Genomic DNA, 26848 nt, shown 5'->3' on the forward strand with positions numbered 1-26848 from the left:
CCTTTTTTATAAAGCAATTAAGAGCATATTTACATATTGACTTAGTCATAATTTTCTGACAGATGTTCTTCAATGTATTCTGTACGGTTGATGTAAATTTAAAAAATTGATAAAATCGGGCAGAAATTTTTGTGGAGGAGTCACAGTTTTGACTGCCCTGAGAATAATTTGCATAAATTGTGAACTTCCGGGCTAGGCTAGCTAAGTTCAGTGAAACATGGCGGACGATATATTGTCGGTGTAACGACAGTTGTACCGAAATTACGACCTGAAATGTGATGTTTTGTGAGCAGTTATTACGGTAAGACCTTCCCTTCATTGTTTCTGTAATACTATGTTCTCTTACTGTGTTTTCAGTACTTTATTTTTATGTAGGAAATGCGGTGAAAAGTTGAAATTAAAAGTAAGTGTTTTAAGTTTGAGTTAAATAAATTTGCGCCGTTTTATATATGCGCGCACGTACGTACAGTTCCTGACAGTAGCTTGATGTGCGGTGTTATTCTCTATTCCTTCCTCCATGCTCTAACTAACTAGTAAAAATAATAAGATCATAAATACCCATAATTGGTTCTCGTGACAGTGACACTTGGCACTCGGTGTACACTGTCGTGCTTTGAGGTATTTGTTGTAAGTTTTTTTCAAGGAAACATAAATAAACTGAAGCAGTTCAACTGTGAATCTCTTTTCTCAGCAAAATTCGTTTAAAAATAAAATGCAATGTGTGTTTGTTTGTAAATGTCATTTTGGAAAAGTTTCCGTATGGCGCCACCACTTTTTCATTCGATATGAAATAATTTAGGATTTAATTTACCTCAATGAGATATCCTTTTTTGTAAAAATGAGTGAAAAAGTGGTGGCGCCATACGGAAAGTTATCCGTCATTTTGACACTACCGACAACAATGTGACAGTGAAATGACAAATGTGTCAGAATAATGTACCCCCCCCCCCATCTTGCTTGGTCTTGGAAAAGAATGAGTTCAAACTAGACCCAGCAGTACTAACAGGGGCGCTGTATTTTTTTTCTCGAAATGTTGACAGTTTCTGTCTGGCATGACAGAAAATGTCAAAATTCAAAAAAGGAATACAGTTTCCAGCCCAGTTACTGGGTCTAAGTTCAAACGGTCTTGGCCTAGCCCGGGTTGTGCTCAGAAAGCTTTCTGTGTCCTGCCATCGCTTTTTAATATGTTGTAAAATTAAATAGTAGTAGTAGGCTTATCTAATTCTAAATTACTACAATTTAACTTTTGAAGTACAAACATAGTTCAACAAATGAGATATTCCGTTTTGTAAAAATTAGTGAAAAAGTGGTAGCACGATACGTAAAGTTTTCTCAACAAAATACTAGTATATTTTGTTTAAAAACTTTACGTAACAACCAAAAAGGGTGTCTACCATGTCCATTATTTTGGGAGTCGTCCAAAACACGACAGCAGCTATATTTACTGATGCGCATGCGCACTGTAGAGATTGAGTATGACACGACTTCTACCCTAGTCTCTCTTCCAGCAGCATTACTGTCTGTCATTTTCAAAGTGTCAGTGTCATGTTCGGGCAACGCACTTTCTTCAACCACAAGCCAAGTATTTGCTGAATGTGTGACCTTCCCTGAGTTGTAGCATTCAGTGACACAAACACAATAAACACTCCCAACAGGATACCAACGAAACAGTGACTGGAAAAAGACAAGACAGATCATAGCGCTATACGAGCAGCGCCCACTATCATCAGTAAACATCATGGATGCTTTATAATAGGCGTTGCAGTACCCACTGCTAATATATATGATTCAAACTGCCTCTAGCTTCTGGGCAATCTCAGTGTCTAGTTGGTAAAAGACATCTGCTTTAGATTGGGAAATGTTGTGATTTTGAATCCAACCCGAGTAATATTAAATGACTGTGATTTTTTTTATAGAACCCAGGAAAGTATTATAAAGTATACAGTGCTTACAGTTCAAGACCAAATAATCATGGATAGTGTCAAGTTTCAACGGAGTCAGTTTCACATCTAGTTCCATCATAAAATTACACTAAAAGGAGTCGGCATAATAATTTTTAATATACTCACCAAAACTGTGTAATAAGTAAGTGTACACTGGGAGAAAGTTGTTAACAGAAAACTGGAGCTCTCATTGGAAAGGCCATCAATGTTCATGGCCGTTATGTGGGCTTACGGCCAAGAAGTGGAGGAAGCTTTACTGTGGGTGCGTTCGATTAGCTTCCCTGGGTTGCCCCGCAGTGCTCACTTGGGTGAGACCCTGACAAGTCGAACAATCTCACTCGCCCTCTCATGGTATCGTCATGCACCTCCGGTCACCCCCAAGTGACCCACTCCATAAGCAGGGCACTGGGGGCTGCCCCGGGTGAGCCCAATGACGTTAAAGCTATTTGAACGCATCGGGGCAGACCAGGGTCGACCCAGGGAAGCTAAACGAACGCACCCTGTATTGACACTTATCAATGTGGCTAATCTGAAAAGTGAATTTTTGTTTGTCCTACACACCGCATTCATACACCAAAATAAGAATAACTGGTTTTGATGTATGATGTCTAGCACAAAATGGTCTCGCCCCAAATATAATCTTGTAAAGGTTAGTCTAACATTAACCTGTTAGCCCAAAGGTGAAATCATTTCTCTTATCTCTGTATTTTTAGGAAGGCAAATGAGCGCAAGGCTGAGATTATTGGTAAGTCCAAAAAGATTAAGCTGATCATTGTTTATAAAAAATTTAAGTACAGTTTGTATGTTATGTTTGCATTGGTTGGCCTTGACCGGCCTTGACCTTTCATGTTTTTTTTTCTTATTGCTCTGTAATTTGCCATTTTCACTATTTTAATTTTACCTCTTACACACAGGGTTCTTAGGGATAGCAGTTGTAAAACTGATAAGGCTTCCCTATAAATAAAAATAAAATAAATCTGTCCTGATAAGGCTTCCCTATAAATAAAAATAAAATAAATCTGTCTAAAAGTAACTGTTGAAATACACTGAAAAGACCAAGTTTGTTTATATAGTTTTCAATCAAGTTTAACAAGAAGTTTCCACCAAAGGCCTGGGGCCGATTTCACAAACATGTAAGATTGATCGTAACTGCAAATCATGTTTCTTTTGGTCTTAGTGCCCCTTTAAAGTGTTCTTTACCTACTACAAGAATTGTAAATGAAATTGCCTGTTGCAAAAAGAAATTGGCGCACAAGCTGACGTCATTGTTGAATTGTTTGTAACTCTAGAGGGCCGCGGTGACCCATGGGTCACTCGGCAGCAGTTGAGGGAGCTGTATCAGCAGCTCTTGGTGACAGACTTGGAGTTCGCCCTGGACAAGAAAGTGGAACAGGACCTGTGGAACCATGCTTTTAAGAATCAGATATCAGCTTTGCAGCGCAAGGCGAAGGACAAAATGGTAAGACTACAGTCAAGGTTTTTAGCCATGATTTGATAAAAGGATGTCCAAATATGCTTGAAATTTTAAAACTGGGTGTCCAAATTGTTCACTTACAATACACACTACATGTAAATGACTGATAAAATAGGGTATCAAAATTTAAAACAAAGACAAAAGAAAAGACACAAACACCGAGGGCTAAGTACTACTTTGGGTGAGGGGGTCAGAGAATGGGTCAAGAAGTTGGTACTCTGTGAACCTTTTAACACATTTTGAAAACTGAAGGCAAACCCTCAGCTACCTTGGTGTTGTAGTAATGTATTTTAAAGTAAAGATGTAAAAATGTCATCGAGCCTACAAATTATCTTGAAAAAAGAAAAGCAGTCGCCGAAGAGATAAACAAAAAACCCACATTGTTTTCAAAACTGAGTTTTGTATTTCTGCTAATGCACAGAGACTGTAAACCTCCTGAATTGCATGTATAACATCTGGGAGGTTCTGGGTCTTGAAGAAGGGGGAGTCTAGGCCCTCAGGCCATTTATCAGGAATCTTTTTACATTCTCAAATCTGATCCCTGGTTGTGATTTGATGAACTTGTTATTGATTTTCTTCAATCGTGCAGAATCCCAAACGAAGTGAAGTCCAAGCTATGCTGACTCTGTTCTTAGACAGTGGAAGTGGTTTTTATCTACAGGTAAGCAATGTATAATGTTAAATCCAAACCACCCTAACCCATCACTGTTTAGTTGTAAACCGAGGATGCTTTACATGGTGATGTGTCATGGCAAAGCTATTTAGAACACTTGACTTGAGCTTGATGCCTCATAAGTGAACTTAACCACTGTTGCTCGCAAGCCTGAGGAAAACTGTGAACAGGGGTGCTTGCTACGTGAATCAGAAACACCGGGGTTAACCCCTACTCTGCCATGATAAGTGTTTGGGGTTCATTTATGTGCACTACGAATCGGAGTACACAGGACCTATGATTTAATATCCCATCTTGCTTAAGTCTTGTAAAGTGTCTTGCTCAAGGACACAAGTGTCAAGACCTGTACCCAAACCCACACTCTGCTGCTCAGAAACACCAGAGATTGAGTTTGGTGTCAGAGGGGTTCATGTAGATAAAATTCAAACCTTCTTTCTTTCCAAAACATTTGCTCGTAAGCTGAGGAAACCATTGGGAAGCATTTAACGGCATGAGTTTTGTATGGCTAACAGTTGTGCATAGAACTATCAGTTTATTGCGTACAATGCACTCGCCACTTATTGCTGGCTGGCAGAGTGCATCTATCCTTTAAAACCATGAATGTGATATTGAATGCTCAGACAGATGAACGGATAGATCAAAATGAGAATAGCTTTTAAAAAACACCCCTGTTATCATGAATGGTCTGTTCCGGTTTTGCAATCCAAGCTCCTGCAGGAGGTGTGTTGCTCCTTCAAACTGGACATCCCGTGCTGTGTGAGGGCGCCGCGTCTCGGGATGCAGTCCGACCAGAGAGTCCCAGTCAGTGGTGGCCAGCACAAAGTGGCCACGCCGGAGTGTTGCTCCATCCTGTATATATGCCAGCACTGCCTCGTGCACCTTGGAGACTTAGGTGAGTGTAGCCATCTTGGATTTGTTCTATTCAAGTCGATGTAACCCTAACTGAGGCTAGTAGGGATGATACTCTTTTTGCAATTTTTCACATGTTATGTTTCCAATCATATTGATAGAAGAGACAGTCACCTTCTGTGTACCTCTATTTCAACAATTGTGATCAAATCCGTCTTACCTTTTCCTTGATTTCTATAATTTGTTCATTACATGGCCAAATGAGCGCTCTTGAAGCTAGGTTTTTTCAATTGGTTACAATATTCTACCAAAAACTTGAATGCATTATCAGGCTTTGAACTTCGTTCTTGAAGGGGCACAGCAATCTTCTTCTAGTAAGGGGCACTTCTATGGGGAAAATTTAAGTTTGTATTAGAACCTTGCAGAGGGCAACACAGCAAAAGCAAGTGACACAATGACTATTGCTGTTGTAACAGGTAGTTGAAGTCAACTAGTATGTCACCATGCAATCATCAGAAGCCAAGCTTTAAGTCCTGCGAATGCAAATATGAAGCGAATTTTGGCGTTGCATGGCTGTTTTTGCACCGTGTGTTTCGCAGGAGTTGAACACAGTTCAACTGTTGCAAATTATTTGTTTGGAATTAGTGACATCAAAATTCATTTCGCATTCACAGGAAATATGAACTAAGCTTAACTCTCACACCACACCCTGTACTTCTTATCCAATCAGCTCGCTACCGCAACGAGACCAACCAATCAGAGAGCTACTACCTCCAGGCAGCTCACCTAGTCCCTTCCAACGGTCAGCCTTATAACCAGTTGGCCATCGTGGCAGCCTCCAAGGCTGACCAGCTTGCCATGACCTTTTACTACATCCGCAGTATAGCGGTCAAGCACCCCTTCCCAGCCGCTGCCACCAACCTGCAGACAACATTTTCTAAACTGGTGGATAGGTAAGATAGGCCTCAAATTTGGGTGAAAAATCCTCAAGACAACAGGGATGGATTTAACAAGGAGTTAAGACTAGTCTTATCTCGAGTTAGGACGAGTAAGACGAGTTACTCGTCCTAACTTAGGACTAGCCATGCGTTTTTTATATCTCCCAGGACTGGTCCGAAGTTAGGACTAGTCGTAACTCTTTGTGAAATCGACCCTTTGTGTATCTACTTGCCAGCTAGAGTTTGTTCTTAGAGAATTGTCTTGCTTTATTCTACTGCCGCGGAGTAGATAATCTGAGGTTCGGGAGACTTCTCAGTTCTGAAGATACTTGAATCAAAATGAGAACACAGTTTTATCATTTAAACTGTTTCATTTGAACAAACACTCAGAGAAGATTTCTCCCTTCTGTTTTATGGGTGATACTCTGCAGGATTGAAAGATATTTGTGACACTTAAACTCAACATTTGAACATCATTCTTTGAGATAAACATGTTAAATTGTAATAATAAAAAAAATAATAAAAAAAAAGCAAGACCACTAGACTTATCCTGCCCTTACTGGCCTAACACTGCAACCACTGACCTCTTGTTTTTAAATGTTTTTCTTAAAGCTATTATTTTTATTTTTCAGAGATGAGGTGAAACTCTTCAAGATGAAGGAAATAGAGCTGATCCACTTCTTCATTAAGTTTCATGCCATTATTTACCTTGCCGTTGGGGACCAAGGTCAGTGTCATCGTCATTGCCATTGTGATTGTCCATGTCTGAACACCTTTGTCATGGTTTGCTTGTCCTCCTTTTAAACAGAGGATATGCCTTTTTTGATTACCTTAAAATCTTCGCAGTGTCCATGGTGTAGCAGGCCTTGTCCTTCGCTCTTGAGGGGGCACATCAATTTCTCTCCGAAAACGGGCACCTCTATGAGGAAAATGTTAATTTGTTCAGGAATCTTGAACAGGGATACCACAGCAAAAGCACAGGGCACCATGGCTGTTGCTGTGGGTGTCTTGGGTTATTTTGAGGCATGGTGTCATTGTAAGTCCTTTTGTGCAGATAGGTTCCTGTACTCAAATGTTCTCTCGTTTGTGGCAGAAAACCTATTACTAAGTTCTTCTCTTTGTTTTCATGACAGATCTTCAGATTGCATCCGCCATCAAGGAGAAGTTGGAGGAGAACTTCCGCAGCCATCTGTCCCAGGAGACGCTGACGGCCCAGCAGCTCGTCCAGATTGCCTCCATCAATCTCTTCGCCCTCTACTGCGTCTTCATGAGGCAGCAGGAGACGGCGGAGGGCGGGGCTGTTACCACGGAGACGGTGAAAGGGAGTGGCGAGATACAGGAGGGATGCTACGCTGCTGATGAGACGAGGAGCTGGAATCTTGTGTTTGGTTTGACGAGTAGGTGGAAACAAGTTTTCGTTATTGTAAGGTGTACAGTGCGGAATTGTTGAGTTTCTTATGATAGGCAGGAATTTCAGGCCTGGAATCTCATCTTTAAAAGGGCAAGGCCACTTCCATTTTGACGCTTCCATTGGTACCCATGCCTACATTCTTATGGACTATGAAGGGGGTAACCCTGTTTCAGCCTAAGGAGTAGGTGGCAATGTGCCCCTGGTGACATTTTATTTTAAGCGGCCCTTCTGATGTTATAAAAAAGAAATTACAAAATAAAACTTTAACGATTTGTGAGTGGTTATCTGCTCATTTTTGCCAAGCAGAAATTTCTGGACTTTTTGTTGTGGTATACTTATTACTGACTTGTAAACTATGGGGCACCCAATCCAGGAAGGATACAAATGTTGTATATAAAAAAAATGGAGTTCGCTCCTGTCACTTAGATTTCAAACCTACATCCAACCTGTATTTCTTTTGTTTCGTTGTACCCACAGTGACCCTACTGCAGCTCATGCTGCATTACACACCAGGCAAGTCAGAAGGCAAACCGCTGCAGTGGTGCGGACTTCCAGCCGTCAAAGTCATCCTTGATTGGGTAGTGTACCAGCCGAGTCTCTTTCAAGACCCTTTCATGTCCGCAAAATCAGTGTAAGTATTATTGACTGTAACAGTGCACCGGGTCATGCCCTACCTAGGGAGGGGGGGTTTAATCTGATGGCACTTATAGTCTTTAAAATAATAATAATAACAAGAACTTATACATGCATCAAATTTCCCAATTTTTTGGGCAAGGCCACTTTGGCCTTGAATTGGTCAAATTTTTCAAGGGCACCAAGGCCATGAGGGAGGGCACCAAGGCCATTTTACTATTTCAAAAGGGGCATCAAGGCCATAAAAAAAAATCATTGCGCATCATACAATAATGTCTCAATGCGCTTTGCATAATAAGTGCCCTGGTCATTGAGCTAATGGACCTTATTTGTTGATGTCATCCAGACGCCATCTAAGAGGTAAAACGATGACGAAACAGTCAAAACGTACAGATTCGTACGCACGTTTGGCCAACGAACAGCCGCTCTAGGTGAGAGCGCGCTACTGATATGGCATCATGTGCATAAGGTCTATAACATTCCGTCAATCTTTCTCAGCTCTCTGGGGAGTATACAGCCCCAAGTTGCTGTGGCGCTCCAGTGGCTTTGTCATACACAATATGACCTCTACCATCGCATTTATACCCCTGGGTGGAGAGAAGCAACTATAGTGACGTACCTTGCTCAAGTGTCATGACCGGGATTCGAACCAACACTTCGCTGACTTAATCACCGGAGCTTGAATTCGATGCCCTAAACTACTCGGATATGACACTTTATCCTTGGAGCAGAAGCCTCATTGCTACCTCTTGTTTGATTGGTGTTTTTTTTTCACCTGTTAGGATGTGGGGTAAACTGGCTAGGGTCTTGAACAGCATTCAGTCAGATGTTAAGAGCTTACCCAAGTACAGCAAAGTTCCGCTGCCTGAAGACGTCAGCTTGAACGAGTTCTTACCGCTTCAAGAAATTCACAGGTAAGTTGTGTCATAATAATTTTGTTGTTCCCCTTAAAGGCCTGGATACTAACGGTAACTACTCAAAACAATTATTATATTAGCATAAAAACTTACTTGGTAACAAGGAACGGAGAGCTGTTGATAGTACAAAACATTGTGAGAAGTGGCTCACTCTTAATATTTGAGTCTGGTAAAAGACGTCAGGCCTGAAGCCTTTTTTAGGCATCTGAAAGCACACAAATTTGTGCATTCAAGGGTGTTTTTCTTTCATTATTCTCTTGCATTTTTTATGACAAATGAGTCAAAATTTTCATGGGTTTGTTTTTAAATGCATATTCCAAGTGAGAATACTGATCTTTGACAATTACCAGAGGTGTCCAGTGCCTTTAATGTAGTAGAAGTTACATGTATTTTGGCTATTTGCTCCTTTTGTTTTTGCTTGTACAAAAATTCCAAAGTTGCCTGCCTTTAAGATATTATGTTTACTGCAGGCTATCTCAATGCACTGTGGTTGAACTAAACAACTCATAATCGAAAAAGACTAAAGTCGTTTCTATTTTTTCACTGGGACTAGAATCAGCGCTTTGCACGGGCTTTGCTCGCCAAATCTTTCGGGTTTTTAATCATAATTCCAACATAAGGTGCTTGGCTCTTTTTTTTCCAAACCACTTTATGAGTGCTTGAGACAAGCCCCCCCTTCCCCTTCCCCCTTCTTCCTCCCTTCCAGACACAAGCCCTTGGGGTATCTTTAGGAGATATAAAGTATGTCAATCCTATCTGAGAAGGAACTTAAGCGTGAAGACGTAACGGTTCGATGACAGATATACATCCGCTGGGACCAGCGGGGATTTACCACTGCTCGGGGGCATCTGGGGGGCATGCAAGCAAAAGGATTGATGTTTACGTACTCTGCTGCAAGGTTCCCGGACTACCTAATGGCAAAAATAGCTCTATTTTTGATTTACTCAAGGGGGTGCCTTACTATTTTTTACTTCCATCCTCGCTTTGGTTACACTGATTTGTATGGAAGAGAAATAAGATGACGGCACTTTGATTAAGTCTTTTGATCTGCTGGAAACTTTGATAAGCAGATATGTTAATTAATGCTCAGTATTGCTCATCAGTAGTTTGAAACTTTTTTGATCAGACTTCCAAGAGCGAATATTTTTTCGAAGCATAAACTCAAGTGGGAACCAGGCCCAGATTCATGGCTCTGCTTGACCATAAGAAAATAATCATTGCTTACGGAAGCAGGGGATTCCACGCTTTCATCAAGCGTATTTCACAGGTTAGCTCGGTATTTTTGCTGATGTGTGTCATGTTGCTAGGCATTCTCCACTTAATAATAATAATAACAATAATAATGATAATAATAATAAGACTTGTAATGCGCTCGTATCCACCCTGCTTGGTGTTCAAGGCACAGCTAGCGCAGAAATTTTGCATGGCTTGTAAGTGAAGGAATGGTGATGACAAGCACAGAATTCAGCAGTAAGCAGAGCCTGAAAATGGCCTCGGAACACAGAGCCATGAAAATGGCTCGGAACACAAGCAATAAATATTATACTTAGCAGTTTGGCTATTAACTTAATACTAAACTGAAAAGTACTTGGGACTGCAACACAGCATACACAACAAACAGAGATCAGCCACAGGACAAACACATTTTTAATTAAAAAAATAAAAATAAAAAATTTGTTTCTCATTTCAGCTCTGTTGAGTTTACAGCATTCAATCAGCAGCCACTGACTGAAGAGACACAGCAGGCGGAACGAGCCAAGAGACTTGTAGCCCACGGCAAATGGGTCGCTCAGAAATACCCTGAGTGAGTTTGATTGATTTGTTAGGTTTCTATTTTTATTTTTGTCCTCTAATTTTTTCATGGGGACTCTATTTATTGGAAAGTTAGTTAATGTTAAATAATTGTTTTTATAGAACAAACCTAGTGTGGCATCAATTGCCATGCCAAGTCCACTTTATTCTGCAAATTTTTTAACATTTTCATTGCATTTTTATCGTTTTGAAGTTGCCTTTGATATTCTTCAATATCATCAACAGTGTGATTTTTTTTTTTTTAAGTTGATTCAGTGCAAAGAAATTGTTTCTTGGCTCGCAATAATGCTGCATCTCAGATGAAGCTCTGTAAAAAAAATCTTTGTATCTAGCATTTGTGTGTATGTCTTGGATTATGACAGTAAAATACAATGGTTAGGCTGTTCCTCAGTTTTGCACTTCGATGACAAATTCATCTTTGGTATTTGTTTTATCCGCTTTATTCATTCAGTCATCTTAAGGCAGAACCGGCCAATGAGGGCGCCGCAAAAGTCACCTTCACCAGTCAGAGCGGCGAGGAGCAAACGCGAAGGCAGCACCACCAGAAGCAAAAACAGCCAAAGACTCCCTCACAGCAGCAGCAGCAGCAGCGACAGAACAAACACCAGCAGAGCACCGTCTCTGTCAGGGACGGTGGACAGAGGGCTAAGAAGGTGCAGGTCAGGGAGGGTCCTCAGAAGCGAGACAGCAGCACGGAGCCAGCGATCGGGGAGAGGGAGAGAGGGGTCAAGAGTAGCGGAGCTCCGAAGGGGAACGATGGAAACACAGAGAATAAGACACACAGTGTTGCTATTCAGGTATGTTTGTTAAAATGTCTTTCTCTGTAAGAATATGTGAGCCACTGTTTGTAAAGTGTTTGGAAGCTCTGCCCACTTGATTTAAGAAATGCATTGAGTTTCTTCTCAGGGGAAACAAAGTGTGTGGACTTGCCTTTCACTCATGATTTTCAAAGACTCAATGTACTCACAGAGCAGTTTCTGTCCCTCTGATCCCACTAGATTATTTCTAAAGTTGGACAGTTGCAAATTTGTGGTCCTGTCAAAATTTGGATTTACCAGCCCTGCAGTCTTGTGGAGTCCGTCCCCCCTCATGAATTTTTTGTTTAAACTGTAAGCAATTTGTTGACAGTTTTTTTGTTTGTTTCATAAACAGGCTATTCTACCAAGACCAAGTCAGACTAGCAGCACTGAAACCACAACCCGATCAACAGAGCCTATTCCCATACCTGGGAATTCTCGTAGCCTAGCAGCGGACGGCAAAGGACCCCAAGACCATACTCCAGTCCACTCTCCTGCCCAAACACAAGGCAGACAACACCCCTATCAATCCCCAACGCACTCCCCAAGCAGTGGCTTCAGACACCCAGTTGGTCAACCCATGAGGCATCACCCTCCGCCTTCCTGGCCCAATCACCCCCAGTACCCACAACATGGACCCCCACACCCACACTCTTATCCACGAGGGCACCCTCCAACCCATCAGCAAGGCCCACGTCCGCCTCATCAGGGCGGACCTCCCCCTCATCTCCAACAAGGCCTGCCACCATCTCATCAACAAGGTCCTTCTCAAGGAGCTACTCCTCATCATCCTCCACAGGCTCACCCACAAGGCCCCCCTCCAAGCCTACCCTCAGGGCCCCATCAGCAGGGTATGCCACCCCATATTCATCCCCCTCAAGGGCCTCGCCCTAATTTCCCCGGGGCACCCATTCGTCAGAGACCCGGGTACCCTCCAGGAGAGATCACTCCTCCTATGTGGCAGCAGAAGCACGACGGACCATCTGGCTACGAGTTTGGCCACCAGCAGCCCCCGCATGCACCCCAGTCCCACCCACCAGGCAAGACGGGGATGTGGCCAACAGGCCCTACCTCCAGCAGCACTGCAGATGCCTCTCGAGCATCTCAGGGGTGGGGAGGGGGAAACCAAATCCCAAGTCAAAACCGCGGTCAAACAGGGAGGCAAAACCCCATCCACATGGGCGGCAGAGATGGCAGTCAAATTCAACAGCAGCCGTATATTCATCTGGATCAAGCTATGCCACCCCACTTGGGAATCCAGAAAGACCAGGAGATACAAGAGCATGGCTCTGGTGCTAAGATGGACCCCTTCCAGATGCAGAAACAGCAACAGGAGCACTCCGCACAACAAGCTTTACAGAAGTCCTTCCCCCCTCCTCCAAACCAACCCCATCAGGACATGGAGTTGACCCTGGAATCCATGAAGATGGCCCAGCAGCTGATGAGCCAGAACACATTAAGCCAGAACATCTTAGAGCTCCTGTCGACACTAAACAAACAGATCCAGCAGTCGTCAGAAGTACCTGCAGACGCAAGCTCCAGCATGCAGTCCTTCCTGGAGCAGCAGATTGGCTCTGGTAACACCCTAGACACGCAGAGTCTAGCTCTTCTATCCCAACTTGCCCAGCAGAGTGCATCCATCCCAGATACGCCCAGTCAAAGGTTTTTAGGCTCCAGCCTGAACAAAGAGCAGTTTGCTGCTAGGAAGCAGCCAAGCCCCGTCCAGAAACCTTTTCAGAGCTCTTTCCCCGGCTCCCGGAACTTCAATGCCCAGGATCAACCCTCGCCCAGATTCGTAGGAGATGAAAACCACCCCTATCGCAGCCCACAGCACATCGCATACCCTCAGCTCTCCCCGGAACACAAGACCCAGGTCTACCCGAGCAGCTTCGAAGAGCAGACTAGCTTGTTCAGGAGTAGTCCTAGCCAACTCCAGCAGCAGCAGCAGCAGCGAATCCAGCCAGATTGGAGTATCGACGATGGATCTGACGGGCGAGGGACGCCAACATCACCCCCGACACTCTTCCCGACCAATGAGGAAGTCAGTAAGATGAAGAATGTACCGGGGTTCTCCACGTGGCCAGATCAGTTCTCAGTGTGCCCGATGGACGACTACCAACCACAAAGAACGAGGGAGGTGCCCAAGTTACTGGTAAGCAAATTCTGCAGGGCGGCAAGATTACTACCTTACAGATTTTTGTCTTGTTTCCCCCCTCCAAAAACAAAAAAATAGATTCATAAAAAAATAAGGCTTGATAACATCCAAGGTAAAAGTGAAAATATTGTCAACAAGAAGTGAACCTGCTCTCTGCCACAACTTTGCCTACTTTAATCTTTATAGGCTGTTCGCACTGGACTTGTTATGGTTGAGCTACCTGAAAAGATGGCTGGTTAAACTACCCGTTGAACTGGGTTAAGTTACCTGGGTGAAATATTCCCTGGTTGTGGCACTGGACTTAAAAATGGTCAAGTTACCCATGTGCTTGGTTAGTTTTCCCCCCATACAAATGTCCAATGCAAATGGGCTTTTCACACTTTGGGCAGTTCTCACTTTAGTGATCTGTGTTATTTCTATCAAGACTTTCGTTGATGACAACGTTCAAAAGAAACAAAACCTTTTAATGTAGAACTTTCAAATAACTTTTGAGCAACTAAGTTCACTCCGGTTTTGGAAAAATCATCTTGAATTTCTGTGTTTTTTTGTTTTTTTTCTTGATAGAGTCCAGCATCCTCTAATAGTAGTCTTGGTTTGGCATCGACTCCCTCCTCCCAGCCTTCTCTTCAGACCACGCCCACATTTCTTGGTCCCCAAGGTTACGGCTCGACCCCGTCCAACAACAGACGGTACGACAACGGAGGGTGAGTGAGATTTTAATTTTGTTGATAATTTTTCGGCTCATACTCTATGCCAGTTTATGTTTATGCTTTTATGCCAATTTTGGGTTCTGCAACAAACAGATACCGACACAATGTATGTTCAGACAGTCGGAGAACAACAAAATTTGCGAGAAAAATTTGTCAAATTTGTTTAGCTGGGCCCAATTCCGTAGAGTTGCTAAGGCCAGAAAATATTGGTTAAATACCAGTCATGGATGGTCCCTATGTGATAAAGGTAGTTTGGCTGGTAACCTTATTCTGGTAATCATAATTGTGTTGTGCTTTGCTACTTTTTGTGCTTCAGCAGCTCTTTGAAGTTGTAGAGTTTGTTGAAAAGATTTGCAAGTTTGATAAACTCCAAGTGAAAAGAATTTATGTTAGATTGAACTATTGTAAAAGATGCTGAAACTTAACAAAACATTGAAGTTGGAAAAGTTTGTTTAAACTGCAGATGAGATAAAGCGCCCTCTATCCTGGGGTCGATTTGACAAAGATAATCCTAGGACTTAAGATTAGTCCAAGGACTCTTAAGGAAACATTACAAACTTTAGGCGAGTCCTAAGTTAGGACGAGTAACTCGTTCTAACTTGAGATAAGACTAGCCATGAATTTTTGTGAAATCCACCCAGGTTGGTTTTTTGAAATTCTTTGTTGAGGGGACTTCTTTAACCACTTCACTTTGGTAGTGTTTTGCCTGCCCGCCTGCGGTTATTATTTTTCTGAATTTCTTTAATCTTCTTGAGGAATCCTTTTTCTTTGAAAAATATCATTTCCACAATGAAAGTCTGACTTCATAAAGAGCATACAACAAAGGTTCTCATGATTAGCTGTGATTTGAGGTTGTCATACGACGTAATGACGTCATCTGACGTGAAGTGGTTAAAAAGGGCAGAAATGTCTGGGTTACGTCAACAGAGGGAAATGTCTATGCTGCCTACGTGATCTCATAGACCTTTTCGCAAATACCATTGTGCACGCGCAAACTGTCGAATGAGGTGCACATACCGAGTATTTGCGATAAGGTCTATTAAAATTTGTTTGCGTAGACTGCCCTCATGGTTGACTGCTGACTCACCTCACAATTCTCAACTTTATGTGTAGTCAAATGCTGTGGTTTACTATTTAACCCAAAGTTATGTCTGTCTGAAAATGCCTGTCTGATTGTTCGCTAAGAACTAATCATACTTTTAAAAAATTCTTTTATCTTAAAAGGTTATGTTTTGATTCGTTGCCATAAAGAATCCAGAGGTTCTAGAATTGTGATCATTATTAGTTTTTTTGTTTAATTGTGCAAGTTCCGCACTGAGGAGTTTCTGCATGAAAGTCAATTGTGAATTTCCCCTGAAGGGGTTTGTGAAATTTAGGGTGCGTCAAAGGGACTACTCTTGTGTAACGGTGTTCGTACTCTGAATGACCTGACTTTGGGCTTTGCGGTAACAATTGTCAACAAAAACCACACACTACTCCTCCTTTGAGGATAACGGAGAGTAATTTGTTGTGATGGTGCGTAGGAGTGGATTCGTTTTGGTCTCATGGTAATTAACTGATAACTTTAAGAAGTAACAATTGTGTCAAGAAAAGCCGGGGAAAAAGTACAATTGTTGACTTTGTAAATTTTTTTTCCTTTGGTCTGCCTGCCATGCTTTATTCGCGCCACCTTTTGGCGTTTGTATCAAGTGAAAAAGTTATATATAGCTTTAGAGATGTTTTCCAGCGTTCTTTGTTCAGATAGGACTCTTAATGATCAGACCTGGAGAGGGCAAGGCCATTTTCGTTTTGCAAAGGGTAGTTCCATTGGAAAGTCTTGGGGGAAACTTTTGAAGGGGCACCAGGGCCAGGACCTGGACAAGGTAGTGGTGAAAGTAGAGCGCTCTGCTCCACCAGCCTGGCTCCTAATGTGTGATACCCATGCCTATTTACTTATGAACCTTACCGGCTGTGAAGGGGGTAACCCTGCTTCAGCTCCAGGAGTAGGTGGCAACGTGCCCCTGGTGGCAGTTAATTTGGGCTGACAGTCCAAATTTAGTTTAAGTGTAGCCCTCACCTTGAGGGGGCCATCCGTGGCCTTGTGATGTTAAGAATTTTTTTTAAACGGAGGTCATGTGACAACCATTGTGTGTGTGCGTTCGATTAGCTCCCCCGGTTTGACCCCGGTCTGCTCCCGGTACAATTAAATAGCTTTGACGTCATTCCAGGGGCTCACCCGGGTCAGCCCTGCTTGTGGAACCGGTCACTTGGGGCTGGCCCCAGGTGCTGGACGTCACCACAAGAGGCTGAGTGATCGTTCGATTAGCTCTTGTCAGGGGCTCACCCGAATGAGCACCAGGGGTCGACCCAGGGAAGCTAATCGAACGCACCCTATGTCAGAGTTCATAATTCTGTGTACAGTTGCAGGCCTACTGAGCGTGATAACGATCCCCCTATTACTGTGTGATTTACATTGAAATGACAAATGTTCTTGAGTTTCTACAGTAATTCAGTAAGAAAAAAATGAAAAAGCATGGGAAAAAATAGGTTGGGCCAATTTTTTGCTGATTATGGAAATGCTAGGCGCCTTTTTTTTTTTCAGTCTATGAACCAACAACACCTTTACAAATCGGCCATGAAATGCAAAACTAACAATGTCATAATGAGTCATTTCCGCAGACAATATTATCAATCCTGCATTTGTAACAGATCTAGACGTATGAATGAAACTTCCGACCGCTACATCAAGTCAATGTCACCTAAAGTACACATGTTAGTGGAAGGGGGGGAAGAGACGATTTGTGTTCAGGTATAAACTCTGCATCTGGGATGATCGATAGGGTTGTCACGGCCGAGGCAGTGTTCGCATTACTGACATGATGCAGCCTAGCTGGGAAATAAATTCATTCCATTTCCAGCGGCAAATGACTCCCGTATGGTGCTCTGGAGAAAACACGGATTTGATTCTGGGAATTTTAATTAACGTTTTACCGCGAAGATTAGTAATTATCTTAGTTGAATGATGAATCCCCTTGAGATGTAAAACTGTTTTTGTCGATTGTAATTAAAAACAATTTTATTTTGATAAAATGGTAGTGTTGTTATCGCAATGTTTTTCCAATTTTTTTGTCCAGCTCCATTTAAAGAAAAATAATCATCTCTTCTAAAGGAAGGGTGTACTTTTGGTAGTTTCTCAACAAATTATTACCATAAAAACTGACATGTACTTGATAAAGAACAGTGGAGAGTAGTTGATATTATAAAACATTGTTAGAAATGACCTTCTTTGAAGTAATGTAATTTTAAAGGATAGAACTAGTTTAACTGGTCCTGCCGGCCAGTTGATTGAAAAAGTACCCACCAGTTTTTGTTTTGAGAATAACATATTTTATGAAACGATTGTGAATTGGCTTTTGAAGGTTTACTCAGAAATTCTGAATACCGTTAGTTTCGGTTTTGAGAAGCCCTCATTTTATAAAAGGATGTTACAATTGCCGTTTTCTGGAGAGTACATTCGCACAAATCCTTTATTAGTTTCATGAAATGTTTAAATACTTAAGGGAAGGTACATTGTTTATAAGACAAGCTTGAACGGAAACGGCAACAAGTGATCTTTAAAATGCATGCGATCGATATTAGGAAATTGAGTTCACATGAGAGTAAACAGATTTTGATAAAATAATCCGAATAGTTTTAAGAATAACCTTCTCCCGTTCTTTCAGAAAAATAATTCCCCATAACGTCATCACTCATGTTGCATCATTTGTGGGAGCTCTGTTTTGTATAGCCGCTTTGTTGCGATAACAAAGAAACCTCCCACAAGTGATGTCAAAGTATTGTCATTTTGACGTACACTGTCAGCAGCAGAAGTGTAGTATATTTTCAAAAGCTTGAGCTTGGGCCAAAAATTGTTGAGAAAAATTCAAAATTGTAAAAAATAATGGTTACAATTAAATGGCTAGCAAGCATATTGTAAGGACGTTTTTCCTGCTCACAATTTTGTTGCTCAAATACACGTTGCTGTTCAAGAGAATGCATTAATTCCGAATTAAACCTACATTTAAAAATACATGCTTGAACGGAAAGGGATTCTCAATCATTTTGATTGTTGAAGAGTTCATTCATTCAATCAGACTCACTAGTTTCAAGAAACATAAATAGACCCGGTGCATCATCGATTTGGAGGAAGAGTACATTCAATCCAATCCAATCTTCAAATACCCCTCCCCCCCCTTTAAAAAGTCAAAAATAATGAAAGCATAACCTACATCTTCACAAGGTCACCATCAAACACAAATCGTACTCTGGAATTCAACCTGTGTCGATATTGCTCCCTCATTATCATCTACCAAACGCATTTGACGTTTCGAAAACGTCCATCAATTTTATACCTTCACACCTTTGGCCGTCAGATCTATCCAGCGACACAGCCCAGCCATTTGTCATTCTCCGCAGGTTTAAATTACTCGATGGAACTGGCAAACGGCTCCCGTTGAAGAACAAAAAAAAAAGTGCCGCTGCATCCTCATCAAGTATTCCATCCGAGGGCTATCATTTTGGCACCCTGAAGGAGAAAACTTTTCCTTGTACCTTGGAACGTGGTGAAAAGGTCATTCCGAAGTAACACGTTTTTTTTTATACGTTTGTCACAATCCCGGTAAGATAGATGTGTGTCGGTTTGCGTTTCAGGAACACTCGCCAATTAATGGCACGTTGCAGGATTTTGTACACATAATTTGTCTTGCATCTGATGGCAGAGTTGTAAGAATTTCAGCCACCTTGGCAGGGCGTAAATTCAAATATTTTGTTGAGGGATTAACAATGAGCCGGAGGGGGGGGGGGGGGCTCCTTCAGGGTTAGTCCGTCATCTTTACCCACACCCCCCTTTGCAAATGATGCCCATCCGAGATAGTTAAATGGTCTCTTGATACATGACATGTCGATTGCCTGACGTGACCTAGATTAAGTTCACAGTTTTCTCAAAGTGCTGCATTTAATTCATTAGTTTGTACATTTGGCTTCAAACACGCATCGGGTATAATTAATTTTCACGATAGACGCTCTTAAATGAAATATCTCTTTAAGGGCAGTCTAGAGTAATCAATGCTTAGATTTAGATTTTTTAATTTTGTTTATATGGTTCGGCCTAACCCACCCACCCCAGGTTTCAATTTTTAGATATTAATATAACTGACTAAAGTAACGCCTCAATTGGAACAGATTTTTTAAATCAATGTTCTCACGAAGCTCAATAGGACAGTGGTCTGGGGGCAAGGGGCGACGTCTTGATGCTTATGTTATTGACGACGAAATATGAACTCTTTGTACGAGAATGACTCTTGCTGTAAGGGTGGGTGTTATTAAGAGATACTTTGAGGGTAAAGGGGGCATTGGCCCCGGTTAGCTGGGTCATTGCTCTTGAAGCCTCTTATCAGACCCCTCTCCAACATCCAAGATATCCCCATGCTCTGATTGATAGATATAATTATCACACGGTAATTCCATTGTGTGGCTTAGCGGAGTACGAGGGTGGGAGCAAAAATTGCTAAGCGGGTAAATCCACTTAGCAGTTATCCCTCTTTAGAATCTGGGTTACCAGTGAAAAGTGCGTAGTAGGAGACCTTGACTGGTTGTCTGTTTGATATCTGCTTAACACCAATAAAAAATCACTCAGCGTGGATTGTAGAGTAGCTCGGGCGATATTCACCCTGGGGGCATTGCCGCCCGGGAAGATCTGGATACCCCAGTATGTAGAGCGATGCCACGATAACCTTTCCCTCTGGCAAGGAGGGTAGCTAGCCTCTTACACTTCCCCCCAAGGGCCTCCACGGCCCCCCACGACTTGAGGGGAGAAGAAGGGGGTAGAGAGAGAGAGAGGGAGGTGAAGGGTGGCTTTTGAGGGGGGGGGGGGGAAACCGAGAGGAAAAAAAAACAGGTCACTTGTGTCACTAACCCCCCAAGGCCTGTCCCCATCATTTACCCTCACATCGCGCTCGCTCGACGCTGCCCCGAGATTGATTTTATGTTGATTCTAGGAAACACCACACTTGTTTTCTGGGTTCCTGACCTTTCCCTTTGTAGGTAGGTGAGACTGTCTGGTCGTGTTTGGGTGGTTTTTTATGGACAGACGGTGGTGTAGTGTCGGCCTTGGGCTTGTTTCTTGTAGAGTCAGTTCGGAGAGTCAAGGCTTGCTTTAGGTTTGAGATTGCGCTGTTAATTTAAGCGTGAGTGGTTTGCTTTGTTGGTCGGGTTTAATCAAGGTTCAATTATCTTTCGCAGTCAAACAAAAAATACATAGCGCTCTAAGAAGATCAATACTGAATAAATATCAATAGCTATATTGAGTCCCCACACTACGTGCCCACTTTCTAACCCTCAAGCACTCTACAGAGCCACGGTGAACATCAACTGCACCGTTTGCTTGGCAAGCGCAGAATTCGGTGGTTGGTGTAACCCTCCTTGATCTCCGATCCCTAGCACCAAGAGAAGCCTAGACCTCTGGGCCATTTCTACCTTCTTCAATTGTCCAAACCTTTGGTCTACTTAAATACCTCCAGAAATTCATCTTAGCCAGCCCTCACTCCAAACCTTCAATCTCCACTAAACCTCAAGAAGGTCATCTTAGCTACATCTTAGCCCTCAGTCCGATCTCCCCGTCAGGTTACTCTTTCCCGACCCTTCACACCGACCAAAACTCCCCCTTATTATTCATGTATCGTTCCGAGGCTGCATTAAATCAGCTAGCCCCTACTGTGCTGGCCCGCCTCGGCTCAAATAGCCTATCCTCGCCCCCATTTTTTTTCTTTCGGACTTGCCACACGCCTTGGGCACTCTTAAGGTTCATCCATGAATAATTGATGAGCGTCAAACGTGTGGAAAACATACCCGCAAAGGTGTTGAGAAGTCTAAACTAGGTGCGAATACAGCCCCCCTTCATAAACATGTATCATTGGTGATGGCCTTGCGGGGGTTTCTGTGGAATATTCACGACAGTTGAACACTTGTTCTTTTTCCTGTTTTTTTTTCTTTCTGTGTTCGAGGAAGGTTAGGTTTGAGAAGGAGGGAGGGGGTGGGTAAAAATGAAACTAGAGTTTATTGAAATTGACGTCTGAATAGTAAATGAGGATCTCAAAGAAGTATGAAAAAATGATTTTGACAAAAAGGTCAGTTTGAGAGTCCAAAATATTCAAGAATAATAAGAATATTTTATACAAAAAGAACATCTGACACCTTTGGGTGGAGATCCAATAACAACAACAAATATTCTTGATTATTTTCTTCTGGGGAAGTTGGCAGCCCAAGATGTTGTGCTTCATAAAAATCATTTACAAAAAATGTTTCTCTCTTTGTGGTACTCATTGAAATGTTATTCCATACATATTCACAAATTGTCAGTGTTTTCATAACAAATGACCCTTTTGAGATTTGCGTTTTACACTGTGCTTAGGTAATGGTCCTAATTTGGTAATGACCCCTCAACAATGACTACCTGGAAGCTTACTTGTTATTGATGATTTGATTTGATTTGATTTGATTTGATTTGAAATGGTTTATTTACAATGTATCCACGTCCAGAGTCTGAACAAAAACATTTGTACAGTAAAAACATTTGTATAGTGTACACATTTCTATGGTAATAGAAAGTTGATAAAAAAAATTGTAAAGACTACTGCTAAACTAGTTTGACAATTGTCCTTTATTTAGTTTGAAATTTTGATAAAGAAGAAGTTACATTTTAACATAATTTGGGGGTTTTCCCAGGTTCTAGCTTAGCCTACTTTTATGAACTTTGTGATTTCCTGCTGACAGGTTGTTGTGCTTTGGTTTTTTTTTATTTTTAACTGTTTATGATTCTCATTTTGCCATCTGGATTAACTCTCGAGGTAAAAAGTTGAAATGATGAGCCATCATGGAGTACTGTTTAAGGTCGTTGTGGCCCTCTAGTGCTGAGATTTGGGCAGTGGCTGGGGTACAGGAGGCTCAACTGAAAAATACTGCTTGACAAATTTCTTTGCTAAGCAAAAATTGAGTGGGGCACCAGGCACATTAATGTAAACTGAATGTAATTTTAGCTGGTTTACTGTTTCTGTTGAGCAATACTTTTCTGTGCTTAGCAAACTTTTGGTGCTTTATGAAATCGTTTTTATTGAGTTTTACTCAGTACTATGTAATCATTACACATTTGTTTACCTTTTTATAACAACGAACAATAATAATAATAATAATAACCTTATTTATAACGCGCCTTTTGCCAAAGGATACAAAGCGCCAGGTATTATTACTGCAAGGAGTGGGGCGAATGTTGAGATATAAGACCTAATCCTTAAGCACCATGTAATGGTTTACAAGATGCTATGGCGCAATATGCTGCCAATCCAGCCAGGAACACCGGGGCGAACCCCTTCTCTTTTCGATAAGTGCACTGGGTTCTTTTACATGCGTTTACACAACACATGGGACCAACGGCTTTACGTCCGATCCGAAGGACGAAGGAATGGTTATGTGTCTTGCTTAAGGACACAAGTGTCACGGCTGGGGACAGTAATGTTAATTCCAGGTAATAGTTAAAAAAGCAGGACAGTTCTTTTCAGAACTGAGAAGTCTCCTGAACCTCTGATTATCTACTCCGCGGCAGTAGAATAAGCAAGACAGTTCTCTATTAAAGAACAACTCCACCTGGCAAGTAGATACACACATGGTGTTACCGCAAACCAAATATACATTGATACCTCACCATGCAATGCCTCAAATCCTAAATAATGTTAATTCTGTTCAAGTTTTAGCATTTAATTTATCCATGATGATCTTTTTCAAAACAGTCAGTGTATAAGGTCAGTCGATTTAATTATGGTCTTTTTTGCAGCTGAAAACTTACACCTCCATGGAAAAAACACTGTTTTTTCCCTTTCTAGACTCCTAGTTTATTTTATTTATTAGCTTTCTCCTTGAAAAGTATCCATGATTATTTGCAATTCAAATGATAAAATCTTGGTACCAAGTTCATGCTATCTCTCCATGAATAATAAGTTTTGTGAGTCGCTTACTGATGTGGGGCGCTGGAGAACACATTAGGATTGAAAATAATTTCCTCCTTTTCCCTTTTTTAATTTATAAAATTGATATTAATCCCAAGGAATTCAATTTCTATTTTAAGGATGCATTGTTGGTTAAAGGGTCTATGGGTTTTTTTGTAGGACAAAAAACACAATGTCCACAGATTTACATTAAACTTACACAATTTGAAGATAACGATGGTAGAAAGCTTCACTGAAAATATTCCTTGCTGAGGTGCTGTAGTTTTTGAGAATTGAGTAAAACAATGTCATGAAAGTAATTTTCATCTCAGTGATTATGAGACGAAAATTATTTAAGCATCTAAAAAAAACAATTCATGACATTGTTTTACTCATTTCTCAAAAACTACAGCACCTCAGCAACTAATATTTTAAGGTACACTTTCTACCATCATTATCTTCAAATGGTGTAAGTTTGATGTAAATCTGTGGACATTGTGTTTTTTATCCTACAAAAAGTACACAGGCCTTTAACATTGTTACACAGGACTGGTTAGGATAAAAACATCATTGTTTATTTGTTTTTGTCTGAGAGCTTACTGATTACAAAAATCATTCTAGAACTATTTTTCTGTCAAATATTTCTCTCTGAAATTAAGTCATTTTCAAGAAAACTGTATCTGGAAACCTATAAAAAAAAGAGAGTTTGATTGTTTACAACCAAATTTAAGGGCAAGGTGTTAACATACTAAAAATTGTGCCTGAGGGCAAGGCTACCTTCTTTTTGTAAAGGGCACACTACCATCGTCACACCTTTTTGCCTTTATGATCAGGCGTTGAATTTCATCCGTAGGAGGGAAATGCCAAATTTATTTTCCAAAGGGCACTTCCATCGAAAATGTTAAAGTCTATGAGAATCCTTTGAAGGGGCACTAGGGCCAAGACCAGGGCATTGGGAACTATCATGGCCTCTGTGGAATTCAGTCCTTAATTGACAGACAAATGGTAAAAACCCGTTATATTTACAGTCGGTAAAACATGTTAAACAACCAAACACTCGGAACATGTCTGAACGAACGATGCGCCTGCAAGTTTTTATTAGTCTAAGGCAGTTAATGCTGTCTCGGGGTCCAGCTTATCATCCACCGCCCCCACATGACATAGATTTTGTTTTGCTCCATCAAATAAAGAAAACCTGTTAGTAGACGCAGGGCCCCGAAGTCAATATGTCTTTCTAAACTGACCTTATTTCAGGGCAAGACTTGTCGATAATGTGCAGACATTGGCTGTCAGTGCCGTCTGTGAAAGTGTCATCGTTTTGTAAAAAGTTCCTTCCAGTGGATTATTGTTCGGTCGTCTGCGTTTGTTATTCTCCCATTTCGAATCAATGGGACCGGAAGCGAGTCTTAGAAGGAAAAAGTAGTCTGGTGACTGTTTTTATCGGTGTGGGACGAGTGGTAGTTTTGATGGGAAGTGAATTCAGGGAACTTGACATTGATGCTAGAATGATCATGATCAGTAAATTTCTTTTGCTTGCTTGCTTGTTTGTTTCTTTGTTTATTTGTGGGATTTTTGGTTTGTTTTATTGTTGTTTCAACCTCCATGATCATATGTGTGCAATTGTTTTTTGCGCACTTCCCCTACTGCAGTACAATCGTTCCCATCACTACATCCTGAACAAGAACATGTACAAACTCATCAGCCCATCTCAGAAATCTTGGATAAACCAGTGGGACCGAGCAAACCCTCTATTCTTTTCAAATCGATGTAACCAAACCAAGTCCAAAAGTAAAAAGTGGTCTGGTACTTTTTTAGTATGTTGGAATTAGTAGCTGTAATAAGAAGTATAGACGGGGAGCAAGACATTAAAGTAAGTGGACACTATTGATATTTACTCAAAATAAGTATAGCATAAAACCTTACCTGGTAATGAGTAATGGGGAGAGGTTGATGGTATAAAACATTGTGAGAAACGGCTCCCTCTGAAGTGACATAGTTTTCGAAAAAGAAGTAATTTTCCACGAATTTGATTTCGAGACCTCAGATTTAGAATTTGGGGTCATGAAATCAAGCATTTGATAGCACACAACTTCGTGTGACAAGGGTGTTTTTTCTTTCATTATTAATTCGCAACTTCGATGACCAACTGAGCTCAAATTTTCACTGGTTTGTTATTTTATGCATATGTTGAGATACACCAATTGAGAAGACCAATAGTGTCCAGTGCCTTTTATGATGAGTGTCAAGTGTCTTTAATGCTGAAAATATCGTTACAGAAAATATCGTTTCAGGCCTCCATTGAGGTGTATTAAATCAAAATTAAGAAACCCTCCCTTCTCCAAACCAAACTTAATGTGACTAAACTGGGACTAAAAGAAACAAGAGGTGTTCGGGCACATATTGCACAAACACCTACAAATGATCTGGTACTGTTCTGTATATAAAGGAATCCGTTAGTCACAACTACTATTGAATCCATGGAACCTGAAAATACATAAAATATTGAGGGACACTTTCCCTCATTTTTCCCTCCGTTGTTTTCTTTCCTGACCTTCCCCTTAACCTAATTCCTCAGCCATTTTTTTCCCCAACCTCCTCTCTTGTACGACGACGTCAACGGGCACTTGGGGTAAACATTCTATTTATCATTGGCCTTGCGCCGCCGCGGAAGGTGCAGTCACCATGGTAGGGTTGACTTCAGTACACTGCACTATTTCTCCCCCCTGTACTACGGTCGCCAGCCCTGTTCATCCCAGTGCCCTATCCTTGACTCTGAAACGTCAAGAAATAAAAAAACAAAACCCATAAAGAGAAGAAGAAGGAAAAAAACGTGAAGGACAAGGAAGAAACAAAAAAATAACCCACTGTGAGTTCCCAACCGGTACTCCTTCTCATTGTCAAGGTGAACCAGTGCATATCACCGGCAACCGGTCTCCTGCAGCTCTTGTTAGTTTATTCCCCTTCTTTTCCCTCAACCAACCCCCCCCCCTTCCATAATCAATTGTGCAGGGGTTTTTAGCTGCATTTATACGACCGGCGACCTACAGTGTGTAGAGTGAAGTGGGTCAGAAGGAGGAGGAGCTACGAGTTGTATAGCAGCGGAGTCTGTGTAGAGCATTGACCGGCGGGAAAGAGTACGTTGTGCTTGAACCACCTTTTTTTTTTTTCTCTCCTGCGTTGTTTTTTATTTTTTCGCTGGTTTTTTTTTTAATCCATTGACTCGCTGCTGTTAAAAATCCACGTAGACCACGATTCCGGCGGTAGTAATTTGGTTGTAAATGGAATGAAATTTTTAATTATCGGAAATAATATCGAGAGAGATAACGGTTCATACCTAATATCGGCGTTGTTTAATTTTAGATTTAATTTTTTTTTTATGCAATTATCGGTTGGAAGGGGCAAGGCTGTTTGAGGGATTTTTGGTTACGTTTCGACACAGAGATGTTGTTGCCGTTTGATGAAGCAAGGGGAAGAGATATAAGGGCTTTGGGAGGGAAATCTGGAATAGCTTTAGTAGAATGGAAGCTGTACTGGCCCCGAAAG

At 41.5% G+C, this 26848-nt stretch overlaps 1 protein-coding gene across 1 annotated transcript in view; it reads left to right on the forward strand.

Annotated features, from left to right (window-relative positions):
• The first annotated feature begins 214 nt into the window (after window positions 1-214).
• LOC139948058 (uncharacterized) overlaps window positions 215-26848 on the forward strand; it is a 43063-nt gene continuing 16429 nt past the window's right edge. The window contains exons 1-14 of the mRNA XM_071946065.1: window positions 215-301; window positions 2657-2688; window positions 3233-3402; window positions 4007-4078; window positions 4799-4982; window positions 5670-5892; window positions 6510-6604; window positions 7011-7274; window positions 7766-7919; window positions 8704-8835; window positions 10529-10642; window positions 11102-11447; window positions 11803-13599; window positions 14167-14306. Of these exons, the coding sequence (XP_071802166.1) occupies window positions 279-301; window positions 2657-2688; window positions 3233-3402; window positions 4007-4078; window positions 4799-4982; window positions 5670-5892; window positions 6510-6604; window positions 7011-7274; window positions 7766-7919; window positions 8704-8835; window positions 10529-10642; window positions 11102-11447; window positions 11803-13599; window positions 14167-14306 (3746 nt within the window). The 5' untranslated portion in view covers window positions 215-278. The remainder of the gene's footprint in view (window positions 302-2656; window positions 2689-3232; window positions 3403-4006; window positions 4079-4798; window positions 4983-5669; window positions 5893-6509; window positions 6605-7010; window positions 7275-7765; window positions 7920-8703; window positions 8836-10528; window positions 10643-11101; window positions 11448-11802; window positions 13600-14166; window positions 14307-26848) is intronic.

Source organism: Asterias amurensis, chromosome 15, assembly GCF_032118995.1.
Source record: "Asterias amurensis chromosome 15, ASM3211899v1".
Taxonomy (NCBI): domain Eukaryota; kingdom Metazoa; phylum Echinodermata; class Asteroidea; order Forcipulatida; family Asteriidae; genus Asterias; species Asterias amurensis.